This window comes from Sapajus apella, unplaced genomic scaffold (assembly GCF_009761245.1).
Source record: "Sapajus apella isolate SASKATOON/1434 unplaced genomic scaffold, GSC_monkey_1.0 scaffold9, whole genome shotgun sequence".
Taxonomy (NCBI): Eukaryota; Metazoa; Chordata; class Mammalia; order Primates; family Cebidae; genus Sapajus; species Sapajus apella.
The window spans coordinates 16,776,472-16,794,212 of NW_022436949.1; the positions used below are offsets into that span (position 1 = coordinate 16,776,472).

The 17,741-nt window shown below is 31.8% G+C and overlaps 1 protein-coding gene across 1 annotated transcript in view; it reads right to left on the reverse strand.

Moving 5' to 3' along the window:
• Nucleotides 1–17,741, reverse strand: part of KLHL1 (kelch like family member 1) — a 428,234-nt gene that overhangs the window by 235,156 nt on the left and 175,337 nt on the right. Inside the window, exon 4 of the mRNA XM_032277337.1 lies at nt 8,236–8,432. Coding sequence (XP_032133228.1) covers nt 8,236–8,432 — 197 coding nt within the window. The remainder of the gene's footprint in view (nt 1–8,235; nt 8,433–17,741) is intronic.

Genomic DNA, 17,741 nt, shown 5'->3' on the forward strand with positions numbered 1-17,741 from the left:
GTATTCTTTTATATAATCTTCAATCATAAGAAAATAGAACACATTTGGCTTAGTGTTATTTCTTCCTTTAGGATGTGACCTCTTTGTTGCCTCACTAGGTTTTATATTTATTCCTCAATAGTATGGTGATGCTTCAATGAAATGTAAAGTTAAATTTATATGAAATAAACACAAATATTAAACATAGATATTGAGTAAAAAATGGATCCACTGACATTTTAACTGAAAAGCAGGCACATATATAAGAATGAAAATTATGTTGCCTGTTAAGCTTTAAAATAAAAGAAAAACAAAAATCAATAAATTTTAAACATCATGGGTGCATCTTATATGCATTTATTTCTTATTAAATTTTCTAATGAGGAGGTGCAAAAATAAAATTAGGCACAAAAATAATATTTTAAGTTATTGTAAGATGAAGAGAAACTATTTTGCTATAAATTACTAATATTCATATTTAAGATTATGATATATAATTGTGTATTTAAAATTATTAATATGTGACAGTACTTATTCATCTATTTCTTCTTTCAGATATCATTATTATGTGCCTAAATGAGACAGGTGCTACACTAAGCATGAAGAATATAGCTTTGAACCTGACAGCTGTGTTTATCTTATATAGTCTAGCTCTATGCAAAACTGATTATTACCTGATCAGAAAATATAAATATTTTAAAATATTGGTTCATGATAGACAAATTATTATAATAAAGGGAGATTTCTATTTGTATAAAAACATAATTTTTTATTTAAAAAAGCAAGTTATTGGGCCGGGCGCGGTGGCTCACACCTGTAATCCCAGCACTTTGGGAGGCCGAGGTGGGTGGACCATGAGGTCAAGAGATCGAGACCATCCTGGTCAACAAGGTGAAACCCCGTCTCTACTAAAAATACAAAACATTAGCTGGGCATGGTGGCGCGTGCCTGTAATCCCAGCTACTCAGGAGGCTGAGGCAGGAGAATTGCCTGAACCCAGGAGGCAGAGGTTGCGGAGAGCCGAGATCGCGCCATTGCACTCCAGCCTGGGTAACAAGAGCGAAACTCCATCTCAAAAAAAAAAAAAAAAAAGCAAGTTATTGATTTTATTTGTTGAAGACTGTGCTTTATAAGTTGAAAGGACCCTGCAGGCAAAAAGTTTCTGACATTTCTTCCTTCTGACATATCTTAAGAAGGCTTTTTAGAATCACTCTAATAATGTAAGAATATTCCTTACCACAGAAGGGCATACTACATTTTAAATTATTCAAATCATTGACTAGGGACTACTTATAAATTTAAATGTTTGTTTACAGGATATTTTTAAATGTTAGTATTCCTTATTGAAAATTTGTTATATTGTTGCCACAGCAGCAGCTTGAGACATAAGACAACTCTTAAAAAATTTTAACCTACTGTACCTAAGGTACTTTTAATAGATTGTGCATGTGCGTGTGGGTGTTGCAGTTTTATATAGCTATGCACTATATCTTAATGTTTTAGAAATTGTAGCTCAGTAGAACAAATAAAAACATGCAAATAAGGACAATAATTTTGCCAGTGACTCCAATTTATATTACACATACAAACTGTCTGTAAGGAACAGTGAACAAGTTCTAGGGACCTAATGTACATAATGGGTAGCAATTGACGTGTTAATTAATTTGATTTTGATAACCATACAAAAAAGAATTGTCCGTCTAATTCAGGGACAAAGAAAGTTAAGAAACACAAAAACAAAAACAGAAAAAGAAGGCATTTATTTAGTGCTTTTGATCATTAAACATCAATGGTCACTGTTCCTTAAACTGCTCATTACACTCACCCTGACCTTTTCATTTCTTATGAATTTACAAAGACATGCTGAAAGTCCAATTTTGATAATTTTTAATGCATCAACTATATATAACTTAAACTTGTTATTAAGACCATGTATGCATGTGAAACAATGAAAATGAGTAACACAAAATAATAAATAAAAGAAAAAAAGACAACATTAAAAATCATTTAGTACTAATGTATCATGTAACAGTCTTGAGAAAAATGTAAGTGAACTTTATTTTTATGACTTATAAAACAAGGATATTTAAAGTTATACTCCAAATATTCTTCCAAGGCAAACTCTAATTTATGGTTTACTAGCAGGATTACTGGTAAAGATTAAAAGCATGTAGTTATTTGGAAACCATAAAACATGTCAGGTATTTTAAAACCATGAACACAAACCACATTGATAGAGGTTGTTCTTTCTCTCGAGTATTTTTTTCCAGTGGCTCTGAAGGACAAGCGAAGGATGTATAGCATTTTTCTTAGTGCTACCAGACTCTGAAAGGGCAGCTACTTTCACACTAACTCTGGAAGGCTTTATGCTCCAGGCATGAGTCTTCCACCCTTCAAAGTTACTTATGAACAAGGTAGCTTCCAATTAGTCCTAGTGCCACTGCCTCTGCCTCCAGCCTAAACCTAATGAAATGTTCTAAGTCATTCTGGTAACACTGGACAGAAAACAAAGATGGGAGGGAAAATACTTGAGAAAAAAAAATCATGAAGTTATTTGGTCTCATTTCTCTTTCAGGTTTATAATATCCACTTGCATGAAGTAATCTATATTTTGTGTCTGTGTATCATAAACCCGACTTAATATTATGGGAAATATGCAATCACTGTATCTTCATTAGCATATTGAATAGGGCATAGAATCAGTAGTAAGACTGTACTGGATTTGTTATCTCAATCAAGCATGTCTATCTACTGACCCTGAGTAAATTATGTAACATCCCTAAATTACAGTTTTATCATTTTTAGAATGGATGTAACACTTACCTAGCAGGAATTTTGAAAGGAGTAAATTTAATAATATATTTAAAACCTAGAATTACAGTGACAATTGGAGAATATTTTACACTTTATGTGTACCATCACCAGCACCACTGGTATTAAGAATTGCCATCAGTAAAGCTGCTGCTTATGTGCCAAGCAAAATGGCAGAAGGTAGCATTACATCATCACTTTCTTTTCTGTGTTTTACTCTCCTAATATGTGGATGTGAGTATATATATCTTATACTACATCTTATAATTTTTCTTTGTAAAATTTATCTCATATATATACACCCATGTATACATACGTACATATATAATAGGAATATGTAATTGTCAATTATAATGATAAATTATCATTATAAACAAATGTGTGTATATGATATATATTTAATATTATGTGTACACACACACACACACACACACACACACACACACACACACACCCCTTTAGTGTATACTAATCTCTATTCTTAGTTTCTCTTCTTGCCTTCCTTTTATGTCAGTCTGATGACTCATCTTAAAATTAAACCTTGGCTTTACTTGTTTAAAATGTTCAATGGTACATTATTATACTGCAGATAAAATCCCAATTCTTTACAAAGTCTCCATAACCCTGCACAATTTGGTTCTGCCTAAATCTGCAGCCTCATAAACTTCCTCTCTTCTTGTACCTCTCCACCATCCCATCTACCTTGAATTTCATTAAGCAGAACAATTGCCCTCCCATCTCATATCACTGGCACATCCATATTTTTCTGTTATGAACATTCTTCAGCCAATTCTGCACCTAATTTTGCCGCGTTTTTACAATGCATATAAACATCACTTATTTAAAGAGTCTTTTTCTGCTTTAGGGGAGAATTCTCATTGCATCTCATAATTTTTCTTTGTAAAATTTACCATATGTGTGTATACATATATATAGACACATATGTGTCTATATATATGTATAATATATAGGCATAAGTAGTTATAATTTATAATAATTTTTTTCATTAAATATATTAACCTTGACTCTAAGGGAAACATCATTTCTATTTTGTTCACCATTGCATTCCTTGTGCCACCTGCTGGTAGCACCCAGGGAACTTGATACCTAGCAGTCAATGGTCACTTTTACCTTCACTTATTCATTCAATAAATAATAGTATATGCAGAGATTTATCTAGGCACTTATGCTACAAAGCTTTTCTTTTTTTAATGTTACCAAGAAACTACTACCTTAATTGGGCAGGTAGACAACAAAAACAACAATAACAAAACCAAATATGTAATTTAAATCCAGGAACTAAAAAGTACTCTAAAAAATATAAAGGAGTATAAGGGAATAGAGAGTTTTGAAGGTACTGGCACATCACAGGGTGTTTTCAGAGAATGGGTCTCTATGGAAGTAACCTTTTACAGAGATCTGAATGAGGTGGAGAAGAAATGGATATAAATGTTTGGCAGAAGAGGACTTCCATCTGAGGGAAGAAGAACAAAAGTCCACAACTGAAGTTATGCTTAGTGTAATCAAAAAACAGTGAGAAGGACAGACTGGCTAAAACTGTATGAACAGGGAAAGTAATAGAAAATGTGATTTAAAAAAATGTCAGAGGCACACACTGTAGACTTGTTGAATGAGTAAATTAAAGAAAGTTCTACAAAAGTATCCAAGGGAAATGGAACTGATGAATGTATTATAAGATACTAGACATTTGATGGAACAAAAAAATCAATGGGGAAGGCTTCTTCTCTCCTCATAAAGAAATCTGCAATATATTTGTAATGACCAGTCACAAAGAAATAAAAATAATTAATTGTATAAGAAAGTTTTTGACGATATCACACAACCCTAAGGAAATAAATGCTAAGATTTCAATTGTGAGAGGTAATACCATGAAAAATTTAAAGGTATTTTTTGGGCATGAATAAACCTGAACCAGAAAGAGAGAGAGATTATTTAGAATTTGATAATGGATTCCAACAAGAGAAATATCTGAGTAAAGTGAGAGTGAAGGAACTATACAACGCATGTTTAGCAAGAATGAGAGCAATTGCATCTAATTTTGAGGAAAACATGCCTGGGTAGCGGCTTAGAAGCTAGGTGTGGGGGACTATGTATACCAGAGTATGGAGTTTCAACAGGTTATGTTGGGGTATGTTTTGAATATTTTGTTGAATTAAGAAAATAAAATACTCAACATTTTAAGTTTAAAAGCTATCATGAGAGAATTGAAGGTTCAAACATCCATTGAAAGGGCTGTGGAGGTGAAGGTCGGGGGTTTTTCTACTAAAGATTAAAACCTTCACTTCAACGTGAATTGTTCTCAAAAGCACTCTGCAAATACACTGCATGCGTCAAGAACCTCCAGACAACTCCAAACAATAGCCTCAGCCTACAACAGTGGGGTAAATAGTTTTAATAACTTGCCTATAAGTTATTTTACTTTTCCATTTGTCTACATATCTTCCTACAACTGCATGTGGAGAATAATGACTGCTCCTTCTCTTTCATCTTTCATATCTTATATGAATTTCTCTTATTGGCAAGTTCTAACCCAGAACCATCTAGAGAAAGAATTGTTGGATAAAAATGTTCCAGGCCTGTCCTCCAAAAGGCAGTGCTGACTTTGGAGGTAGGTGGCAGTAATGATCAGTGGAAATAGACAACTCAGCAGAGAAGGAAAGATCGGGAGATGGTAGTCGACTTTCTGTCCATCTTTACCCAAGAAGGCCAATTCTAAAACTACACTTTGATGTAATATTTAATTTAACCAGAGAACTGCATTAGTAAAATAAATTTAAAAATAGAATAAAAAACACTTAAACATCACAGCTTTAAACACAAGGCCGTTCTATCAAATATATGAGGACGGCTATAGCTATTGTCATGCCCTAATTTTATTCAGCCATAGACAACCTTTTTTTTTTTTTTTTTTTAACTTTTCTTCATATTACATAATCATAAATGATTTACTCTTCTTGTTATTCTAATCTGTTTATGTTTGCCACTCTCTATTCCTTTAAAATTTTTATATCCAGAATTAAACACAGGTTTTATAATGTAATCTAAGAGAAGACAAAGAGACTATTTCCTTCAAAGATGCTATTTTGGTGCTATCTTTATATTCATGCAGACATAGTTTACATTAATGTTACAGAATTAATTTTACACTTCTACTTGATATTGAGCTTGCAATCAAAATTCTCCAGTATTTCACACATGATTCACTGCCAAGCTGGGTCACCTTCCTGGAAAGATTTTGGAATTATTTGCACAGAATCAGTATCTGAATCTAAATACATAAGATGACTCCTTGGAAAGTCATCTTTGAAGACCAAGTTCACATCTAAAGAGTTTAGGCAAGAAATTTAATTTTTAAGTGTTATTTATGCATTAAGCAATCAAACAAATAATTACAGTTAAGAGAGACGTTAATTCTATCACAGATGTAGTAGAAAACAAATGTGATGATTTGCTATTAAGGCAGTTTAAGGAGAAAAAAATAAAACACAACACAATATGTTTGCTTTCAAAGCACAGACTGGATAGATTAGATGAGGACATATGCCTGATTGGGCAAGGATCAGAGGCAAATATATGATGAGAAATCACACAATATCAGATGCAAAATACTCATTTAAAAGTGCTGGAACTAAAGGGACAATATTGATCTGGGAAGACAACTGGTCAGTAATTTTTCTCTAAAATAGTTAACATGAATATCTACAGAACGCCAGAGTGTCACATTTTCAAAATAATTTGAAATCATTTAAATTTCAGCAGATATAATATGTCACAGTCTAAAAAATAAATTAAGATAGAGTCATTCAGAATGATGAGTACCTTAGAAATCTTCTATATTTGTTTTAAATATATTTTTCTATGAAGCATATATTTTAAAGTCTCTGAAGAAAAAATTTTGTTACTATTGTGTGATAAATTGCAGAACAGTCCAAGCAGCTGCAAGGAAAACATTTTCATTACTAAATTAATAATTTCAAACTAGACCAGAAGGGACCATTATCCCTCTGGATATGGAGGCATATTGTTCTTGGGCTTAGTTAAGCCAGGAGCTCCTAAAGGTAATGAAATGTGCCTAAGTAAATGGTGGCAGTTAGACTTTGATATTTTGGTTGATGAATTATTTGTTTACATTGATTTGCTATGGTTCGGATAATTTCAAAGGTAGCATCAAGTCTGTCATGGGAAATTTCTAAAGAAGGATTTGACAATAGAGTTACCAATTGTGCTATCTTCTTCCTTTTAATTCTGTATTTTCATTTAATTTAGTAATCTGCTTAAAGGATTAAAAAAGAAAATAAAAATAATTTTGAAACTCTGTCTTAACACGGTAATTTGAATACTTTTAAGTGGTTGACTCATTAGTGATTATAAAAAGTGTTCAATTTGAAAAAAATGGCAACCATAAAGTTTAAAAATATTCATCTCATTTTAAAACTTTCTTTGAGTTGGAGAGAAAAGTTCCATATGATTTTATCAGTTGTTTCAATAACAATGAAGACATTAATAATATGAATAATAATATCACAGGAAAAATGGCTAGCAGTGATATAGGGACTCTATGCCAAGTTCTCACTCTATTAAGTGCTTTTAGAATAATTATTTTTAGGGTATGTAATGTGATAGGTATGAGACTTCTAACTGGTTATTCTATTCTATTCTAACCAGTTATTCTACAGCAGAATTAATATTTTTAAAATCCCATGCCATAAAGTACACAAATTTAAATTGTACAATTGAAATGACTTTTAGATTCTCTACAAAGCTGTTAAACACATACACACACACACACTCACAAGGAATAAAAGAGAAAAATACAAAATAGTCCTAATTTCTTTTCCATCAATTCATCACACTGGCATAGCCAAACCAAATATAACACACTGTGATAGAGAGGTTTAAAAAATGCAGAAAAATGTACAAAGGGCAGTTGTGGAAGTGAATGTACAAAGGTAGATAAGGCTGGGGAAATTTTGAAAATCAGTTTAAATAACTTTATTAATATCTATCAATATGTATATCTGTATTGCCTGTTAAGTATGAAGGAAGCCATAAAGAAGCTTCCTGAATGCAACGCATGGAGATTCCTGGAGGGTGGCATGCCCAGGGAGGGCCTGGAACCTATACATCCCTCTCATCATACCTTGCCCTACACATATCTTTATCTGGATCCTTAGCAATATATTTTATAATAAACAATAAATGTAAAATAAAATATAAATCCACAAAGAACAATACATCCAATATAGAATGTGTTTTTTTAAATTAGAAAATGCATTATGGTACACTGTATTTCATAATAAAAAGTGTGCCAAGTATAGAACCTCACTTTAAATTTAAAACACTTCCTAATGCCATGACAGTAATTATTTTTACCTCTGATACTACAGGGTATGTCTCTATTATTAAAATATTAAGTTTCCTTACCATTGTGTAGCTGTGGGCCACCTTCATTAATTCAATGCATCCTTGAGCGTCTGCAAATGCTCGAATTCCTAAGCAGTTAGATGGATGCAAAAGCTTCATGAGGAAGTGGCAGCACACTTCCACCACCTGTGGAAGCTGAAGAAGGCACGCTGCAGCAAGAAGGTTCTCAATGGTGTCCTCTTTTAATTCCAGGCAGCCTAAACATAAGAAAAGATAATTATGAAAGTCTTAAAAACATGAGATAATATGTACCATAATATTACTCAAAACATTAGTCCAATCTGCTAGAAAATATCTAAACTGAGATTGATAAGAGAAATATAATTTGGCAAAAATCAGCAATTGATTTAATAATTTTGCATTTTATATTTCATGGAATATTCAAAATCACCCAGTAGATACAAATGCAGTTTCAATCAACATCTCTATACACTTAAGCAAAGATTGTAGTTCTTTTTTGATTGTGAAATAAGAAAGAAAGAGAGAAAAATAAGTTTTCAAACATATGCCTACAAACTTAGGAGAGCAGAGGCTCACTAAGTTTCTGAAAAGGTATATATTTGTAATGAATATAAAAGATGTATTTGTGGATAATTAGTATACGTATATACCTTTATAAATACATGTGTTGCATACTGCTAGTATTGTTTGTAACCTACTGCACTCATGTTTAAAATTGTCTATAGTTTTGGTTTTTAATTTTTTGTTGTTTGTTTTTCCCCTTTTGGTCATTTTATCTTAAAGGCAATTAAAAAAAGGGGGCTCTTTAGTACTTCAATATTTCCTCTTTTTTCCTAATTTCCAGAATAATTTTTTAAAGGTATCGGTTTGTTAAATATTTATAAAATTTATCTTTGAAGTTTTATGGACTGAACTACCTACAGTTACATTTTAATTAGCATTCAATGTGTTTGATGATTTTATTATCATTTAGATCTACTATCTGTGTCTGAGTGAGATTTACAAGTTATACATTCTCAGAACTGATTTATTCCATTTTTCTGGCACAGCCTCCCAGCTCTTCACCAAAAACATCTCCAGTCATTTTTTTTCCTGAACACAGAGTCAGACTACATTTCTCTTGAGTTGGATGTGACACATAACAAGCTCCTGTCAATAGACCATGAGCAGGAGGATGTGTGTTATTACCAGACCAGGGCATTTATGATGTGCATCTTCTCTCCTTCTCTAATACCAACTAATTACAGGTGATAATAAAACCCAAGTGAATGGAAGACACACAAGAAGAAAAGATCCTGAGTCTTGAATCAACAGCTGAAATTATTAGCTTCAACTAATTAAACCACCATAGTAAACTCTAAGTATTTAAAAATATAGATATAGTTTTATTGGTTCTTACAGCCTTAACTTACTCTAAATTATATTTTTAATGTATTCTAATTAGCCAGTACCTGTAATTATGTGAAAATTTTCATACTATGGATTGTTTATTTTTGCCTCTGTCATTTCTACATTGTAAAATTAAACTTTTAAGTGGATTGTCTAATTAAATAATCATTTCCAAGCATCACTTTTTTTTTGTTAATAGACAATATGCAGTAATGGTAATGAATAGGATTTTTTAAGAGTATAATGTCTTATTAATTTTGATTAGAAATTACTGACCTTACTGAATATGAATATATGTATTTTCACTAATGCTGAGAAATTTTCATTTTTATTTAAATGATTCTTCATCCCTACATCTGTTTCCTCCATTTTCTCTTACAAACTATCCCTAAGGTGTACACTGGATTTTCTCTTTCTCTTTATGTCTGTAAATTTTTCATATCTTCTATTCACTAATTCTCTGTTCAGCGTATTTAATATTTTGTTTAACCTTAACTTTTTTAACTTCAGTGACTATTCAATTTCTTTGCCACATGTAACATACGGTTTATTCCTCACTTTCTAATAATTTATATAATCTATAATTATAGAAATTTTCCCCATGGGAATTACTGATGTCACAAAATTTTAATACATTCATAAACAGCAGTTTTGACACAAAGATTAAGAGATTTTAATAATGTTTGCATTTTTCCTTAATAATTTCTTCAATTTCTACTCTCTTTATATAATTTCATTTTAATAATAATTAACCCAAAATAAGCATTTATGCTCTGAGTTCTACACGTAATCAGATGAAGCCAAAAAAAAAGGATTTTTTAAAAATGAACAAAGCTGCCAAGAATTTCGGAATTATGTTAAATGGCCAAACCTAAGAATAATTGGCATTCCTGTGGAAAAAGAGATATCTAAAAGTTTGAAAAACTTATTTGTGGGAATAACTGAGGAAAATTTCCCTGGCATTGCTAGAGATCTAGACATCCAGATACAAGAAGCTCAAGGAACACTCAATAAATTTATTGCAAAAGGATCATTACCTAGACACACAGTCTCAGGTTATTTAAAGTCAAGACAAAGGAAAAAATCTTAAGAGCTATGAGACAAAATCACCAGATAACCTATAAAAGAAAATCTATCAGATTAAAAGCAGATTTCTCAGCAGAATCCTTACAAGCCAAAAGGGTTTGGGGTCCCATCTTTAGACCCTGAAACAAAATAACTATCAGCCAAGAATTTTGTACCCAGCAAAGCTAAACTTCATGAATGAAGGAGAGATAAATTCTTTTTCAGACAAACAAATGCTGAGAGAATTTGCCACTGCCAAGCCTGCATTAAAAGTACTGCTAAGAGGAGTTCTAAATCTTGAAATGAAACTTCCAAATACACCAAAATAGAACCTCCTTAAAGCATAAATCTCACAGGGCCTATAAAACAATAACACAATGAAGAAAAAAAACAAAGTATTTAGTCAACAACTAGCATGATGATGACAGAACAGTACCTTATATCTCAGAACTAACGTTGAATGTAAGGGGCCGAAAAATGTTCCACTTAAAAGATACTGAATGGCAGAATGGATAAAAATCTACCAATCAAGTATATGCTGTCTTCAAGAGACTGACTTAACACATAAGGACTCACATAAACTTAAGTTAAAGGGGTAGAAAAAGACATTCCAAACAAATGAGAATCAAAAGTGAGGAGGAGTAGCTATTCTTTTAACAGACAAAACAGACTTTAAACCAACAACAGTAAAAAAAAAAAAAAAAAAAAAAAAAAAAAAAAAAAAAAAAAAAAAAAAGAAAAGAAAAAAAGACAAAGCGGGATATTATAAAATGATAAAAGGATTAATGCAACAGAAAAATATCCTAAATATTTATGTACCTAACACTGGAGCTCCCAAATTTATAAAACAATTAATACTAGACCTAAGAAATGAGATAGAGAGCAACACAATAATAGAGGGGGACTTCAGTATTCCACTGACAACACTAGACAGGTCATCCATACAGAGAATCAACAAGAAACAATGGACCTAAATTATACCCTAAAACAAATGGATTTAACAAATATTTACAGAACAATCTGCCCCTACACTTCAGAATATATATTCTTTTCATAAGTACATGGAACATTCTCCAAGAGAGACCTTATGATAGGTTACAAAACAAGTCTCAATAAATTTAAGAAAATCAAACTTGTATCAAGTATCCTATCAGACCACAGTGGAAAAAAACTCAAAATTAACTCCAAAAGGAAACCTCAAAACTATACAAATGCATGGAAATAAAGCCATCTGCTCATGAATGATCTTTGGGTTAACTCTGAAATCAAGATGGAAATTTAAAAATTATTTGATCTGAATGATAATAGTGATACAACTTATCACAACCTGTGGTATACAGCAAAAGTGATGCTGAGGAAAGTTCATAGCATTAAATACCTAGATCAAAAAATCCGAAAAAGCACAAATAGAGAATATAAGGTCACACTTTAAGGAACTAGAGATACAAGAACAAATCAATCCTAAACCCAGGAGAAGAAAATAAATAACAAAGATCAGAGCAGAACTAAATGAAATTAAAACAAACAAACCAAAGCAATACAAAAGATAAATGAAACAAAAAAGCTGGTTCTTTGAAAAGATAAACAAAACTGAGAGATCATAAGTGAGACGGATGAAGAAAAGAATAGAGAAAATCAAAATAACCTCAATTAGAAATGAAACAGGAGATACTGCAACTGATATCACAGAAACACAAAGGATCATTCAAGGCTACTATGAACACCTTACATGTACAAACTAGAAAATCCAGAGGAGATGACTACATTCCTGGAAACATATAACTCTCCTAGATTAAATCAGGAAAAAATAGAAACTCTGAACAGATCAATATCAAGAACTGACATTGAAATGGTAATAAAAAAATAAACTCCCCACAAAATTGAAGGACCAGAGGGATTCACAGCTCAATTCTATCAACATTCAAAGAAGAGTTTGTGCCAATCATACTGAAACTACACTAAAATGAAAATCTAAAAAATTTTAAAGCTGAGAGAATATCCTGTTTTATTCATTTTTTCTGAGTCTTCTATATTTGACTAAAGTTTGAATCATTAATTTTCATATATATATAGTCTGAGAAAGTATACATTGCTGCTTCTAATAATCAATGGCAGCCATTAGTGCCTACATATAAAGAATATATTAGTTTATTTGTAAACTTGGAAGGCAGATTGCACTAAATTTGAATCTTCAGTATAAGGCTTTAGGAAAAATGTAATTTTATTTAATTATCATCAATTATGCTGTTCTCTAATTGAAATTTAAAAGTATATTATTGCTGGTTTTTGTATTTTTTTTAACTTTGTGAGGTTGCTATCATTTTTTCTTAGATTTCTCCTTTTCACCATGAATAGTTTTAGGACATAATAAAACAGTTTTCTACTTTCCAAACTTTATCTTCAAGGACAGAATATTTATTAAGAAAAGCTTTTATGCATTATAATTTTTTTCCCTACCAAATTTTGTATTCTGAATTTTTTTAAACCTATAATAATTTGCAAAAATACTTCTCGTCTGGCTTCACTCAGTGTTAACATTTTGCCATATATATGTGTATCTGTGTATTTATGTTGTAGTTGCAAAACTACTTGAGAGCTACTTTTAGCCATCACATCTCACCCATTAATGCTTCAGCATTATCATCTAAGAACAAGGATATTCTTTAACAGAGTGACAATATAATTACCATACATGAAATTGACACATTAGCTATGACATACACTTTCCCAAATGTTCAAATAGTTTTCTTTGTAGCTTTTGCAAATTTTTTTTATTTCAGGATCTCATCAAGGATTATACATTTACTGGCAGTGTTCCTTTAGTCTCCTTTTATCTAGAACTATTCTCCTGCCATTTTTTCATCTATAATATTTATGGTGGTGAAGAATCCATACTAGCTGCTTTGTAGAATTCTTCATTTTGGACTTATGGTATTTCCCCATTATTAGATTACGTTGAATTTTTTTTCTTATTCTTTTTTCTTATTTTGCAGGGATGCTATATAGGTGATCTTACACCCTGCTCCATCATGATCAAGAGGCTCATGATGTCAGTGTGTCCCATTTATGGTGGCGTTAAGTGTCATATCATAATTCAGGCAATATCTGACAGATTTCTTCATTTAATTCTTTATATAACTAAATAATAATTTGTTAGGTGATAGATACCTGTGTTTTCAAATATGATAGATAAAAAAAGACTACTATATTTTATTTATGACTTTTACTGAAAGTAAGACAGTAAAGAAATCTACAGCATGCCTCCAAGTGTAAAAGTGAGTTGATGAAGGAAAGGGAAGAGCAGATACACTGGAGACAAAAGGTGGGAAAATAAAGTGATTAGAGTAATATGAAATATTTTATTATATATTAATTTCCACTTGAATTAGATATGTAAATTCTAGTTTTGACATAAAAAGAAAACACAACACTAATAATAAAAATTAAAAGTTATAGAAAATTCTAAAATTTTGGCTGGGCACAGTGGTTCACACCTGTAATCCCAGCACTTAGGGAGGCTGAGGTGGGCAGATCACAAGATCAGGAGATTGAGACCAACTGGCCAAAATGTTAATATTAACATACAAAAACCTTACTGTCCAGATATTATCAAATAGTAGAAGGTTGAGGATCACAAGTCACTTCATCAGAGGAGATACTTACTGCAATACAATTATTTGAGGTGTTTATATTTTACATTATCAAAAATATTCTCAAACAATAATATTGTCAAGATCCTCATTTGAAGTTGAGGTATTCATATGGATTTGAAAGCTTTTAAGACTATATCATTACTAGCTATTGATATATATTTTAAGGTTTATGGAATACTATAACAAGCATGAGAAAAAGTGTGCTGTAGGTTACAGAAACCAATATTTGTGTATTAATTTTAATTTCTTTTTGAAATATGTACCTATTGTTATAAAAATAAAGTTAAAATAGAGAAAATAATAGGGACACATTGTTATTAATTTAAAACTGATTACAACAATTTTTTTATATATATCTTCAACATTTGTTATGATTTAAAACCTCAGAGGAATTTAATTGCCCAGTAAAGTTGTCAAGAAGATGGCTGCATGCTTCTTAGCATAGATCTTGTGAGAAAATCAGATAAAGGGGCTACCTGCTGATGGCATGGTTTCTATAGATTTCATTTTACTGTGATTTTAGAACATTGGGAGGGTGACTTTCTGTAATCTATTTGTCTCAATAGAATTTATGCATAAAAGAATGAACACAGCAGGCCTGAACTATTATGCTCTGAAAGACCTAATTTCAGGGTTTGCCCCAGCTGGTATTTGAGAACTTAGATTTCAAGAGGAGTCTCATCATTAACTGATAAAATTGACTCACTCTGCCTAAACTGTACACACAATATGGTACGTGCTGAGCACCATTTCCCCTCTGGGAGTCTGAAATTTTGTTCTGTGTTAGACAGAGGCTTGCCTATGTGATCCGCACCTAATAAAAACTCCAGGCACTGAATCCCCAGTGAGCTTCCTTGGTTGGCAACATTTTACACTTTATCAAAACTCACGGATGGTAAAATTAAGTGTGTTCCATGGGACTCCACTGGAAGGGAACCCTTGGAATTTGGTACCTGGTTTCCTTTGGACTTTACCCCATGGGCCATTTCCCTTTTCTGATCGGGCTATGTATCATTTTGCCATAATAGGTCATAGCCATTGGTACAATATATGCTGAGTCTTGTGAATTATCCAAGTGCTTCACTCTACAGGGAGTTAGTCTTGGAATAGCATTCTCATAAAAAGACTTGACATGGTAGGTGAATGTAGAGATACACCATGCTCACAAGCTCAAAGATCAGTATTGTTAAGATTCCATTTCATTCCAAATTAATCTATAGATGTACTACAATCACATTTCAAATCCCAGCTGACTTTTTGTGAAAATTGCAAAACTGATTCTAAAATACATAGGGAAATGCAACAGACGTACAATAGTCCAAACAATTTTGAAAAATAGCAAAGTGGGAGTAAGAGTACTACCTAATTTTAAGACTGATTACAAAGTTTATGCAAAGGCACAAAGGTAATTAATTTGAGGAAAGACAGTCTTTGAATGAGTCATATATCTGTGTACAAAAACTTGTATTTGATGCATACTCCATGTGATACACAAAATTTACTCAAAATGAATCATGAATCTAAATTTAAACATTAAGTTATAAAACTTCTATAAGCAAACACAGGAGAAAATCTCTGTAGCCTTGTTAATTAAAAATTTCTTCAATAAAATATCAAAAGCATAATTCCTCAAAGAACAAACTGAGAAACTGTACTTCATAAAGTTCCCTGCAAGGTTGACCTATGATCATGCCACTGCACTCTAGCCTGGGTGACAGAATAAGACCCTGCCTCTATTTAAAAGAAAATAAAAGCCACTGTTAGATATTAAAGAAACAAACAAACAAAAATAAACCACAACCAGGAAAAAAAGTTTGCAAATCATATCTGATAAAACATTATATCCAGAATATATAAAGAACTTTCAAAGTTTTAAAAAAAACTGGACAAATGATTTATACAGACATCCCATAAAAGAAATGAGTGAGAAAATGCTCTATAAGTGCTTCAGATAATGCACATTACAAACACAATAACATACGGCAACACCTCTACTAGAACTGCTTTGTAGAAATGTGGAATGGTCCAACTACTTTAGAAAATAATTTTGCAGTTTTATCACTCCTGTGACTCAGTCATTCTGCTCATAGGTGTTTGCTCAAGAGTAAAGGAATAATATATGAATACAAAGTCTTGTGCATGAATGTGTATAGAAAATTTATTTTTCAATAGCCAAGCACTGGAAAGAACTAAAATATTAATTGACAGGTAAATGGATAAACAAAACTGGAGTATGTTTTTTCAATGGAATTCTTCATAATAAAAATAACTATTGTTATGCAATATCATGGTTAATTATGTTGAGAACAAGATAATTAGGCTGAGTGAAATAAACCAGACAGAAAAATCAATACAAACTCTATGATTAACTTTAAAAATCTTGCATATCCAAAGAAATCTGGTGTGTAAGGAATCAGATCTCTGATGCTTAGGTGCTAGGTGGGGATAAGTCAGGACAAGATAGATTAAAAAAGGACATGAGAAAACATTTGACGATTATAGATATATATTTATTACTTTGTGGTGAATATATACATATGCCAAACTTATCAAACTGTATGCTTTGTATATGTGCAGTTGATTATATCTCAACTATTCATCAATAAAACTTTTCAAAGGAATACTCAACTGTATTTCCAAAATATATTTAATAAATGATTTGAGTTGACAAGTAGATAGAAACATCTGAGTGCTTAAATGCAAACAAAAATCAAACAAATATATGATATTATCATTTAGATTGAAGATTGTATGATAATTTTTTCTACTTTGCTTTCCTTTTCTTTTCTTTTTGAAACAAGGTCTTATTCTGCCATCCAGGCTGAAGCGCAGTGGCATGCTTATAGCTCACTGCATCCTTGAACTCCTAGGCTCCAGTGATCCTCTTGCCGAGAGCCTTTCAAGTAGGTGGTAGTACAGGCATGCCCACTATGTTTGGCTATTTTTATTTAATTTTGTAGCAATGAGGTGTTGCTATGTTGCCCAGGCTAGTCTAGAACTCCTGGCCCAAAGCCATCCTCTTGCTTTGGTCTCCCAAAATGCTGGGATTTATGGGCGTGAGCTACCTTGCCTGGCCAATATTTTTTCTGAATGTTTGCAATACATAAAAAATGATTATAGTCATGACAAGTCACATATGCTATTATTAGTTTGGTGCAAAAGTGATTCTTGTTTTTGCCATTAATTTCAATGGCAAAACTGCAATTACTTTTGCGCCAACCTATTATATGAAAAACATATTCTTAATATAATCTTAAAAATTTAAGCCTGCCATACAAAATGGCGTGTGTGTGTGTGTGTGTGTGTGTGTGTTATGTATTTTTACCTTTCTGAATCAACACATGAAAAAAGATTCAGAGGCAGTATGTCAATGTAATAACTTACAGGGTTTTCATAATATTTTCTTGAAACAAATTTATCCAATCTAAATTCCAACCT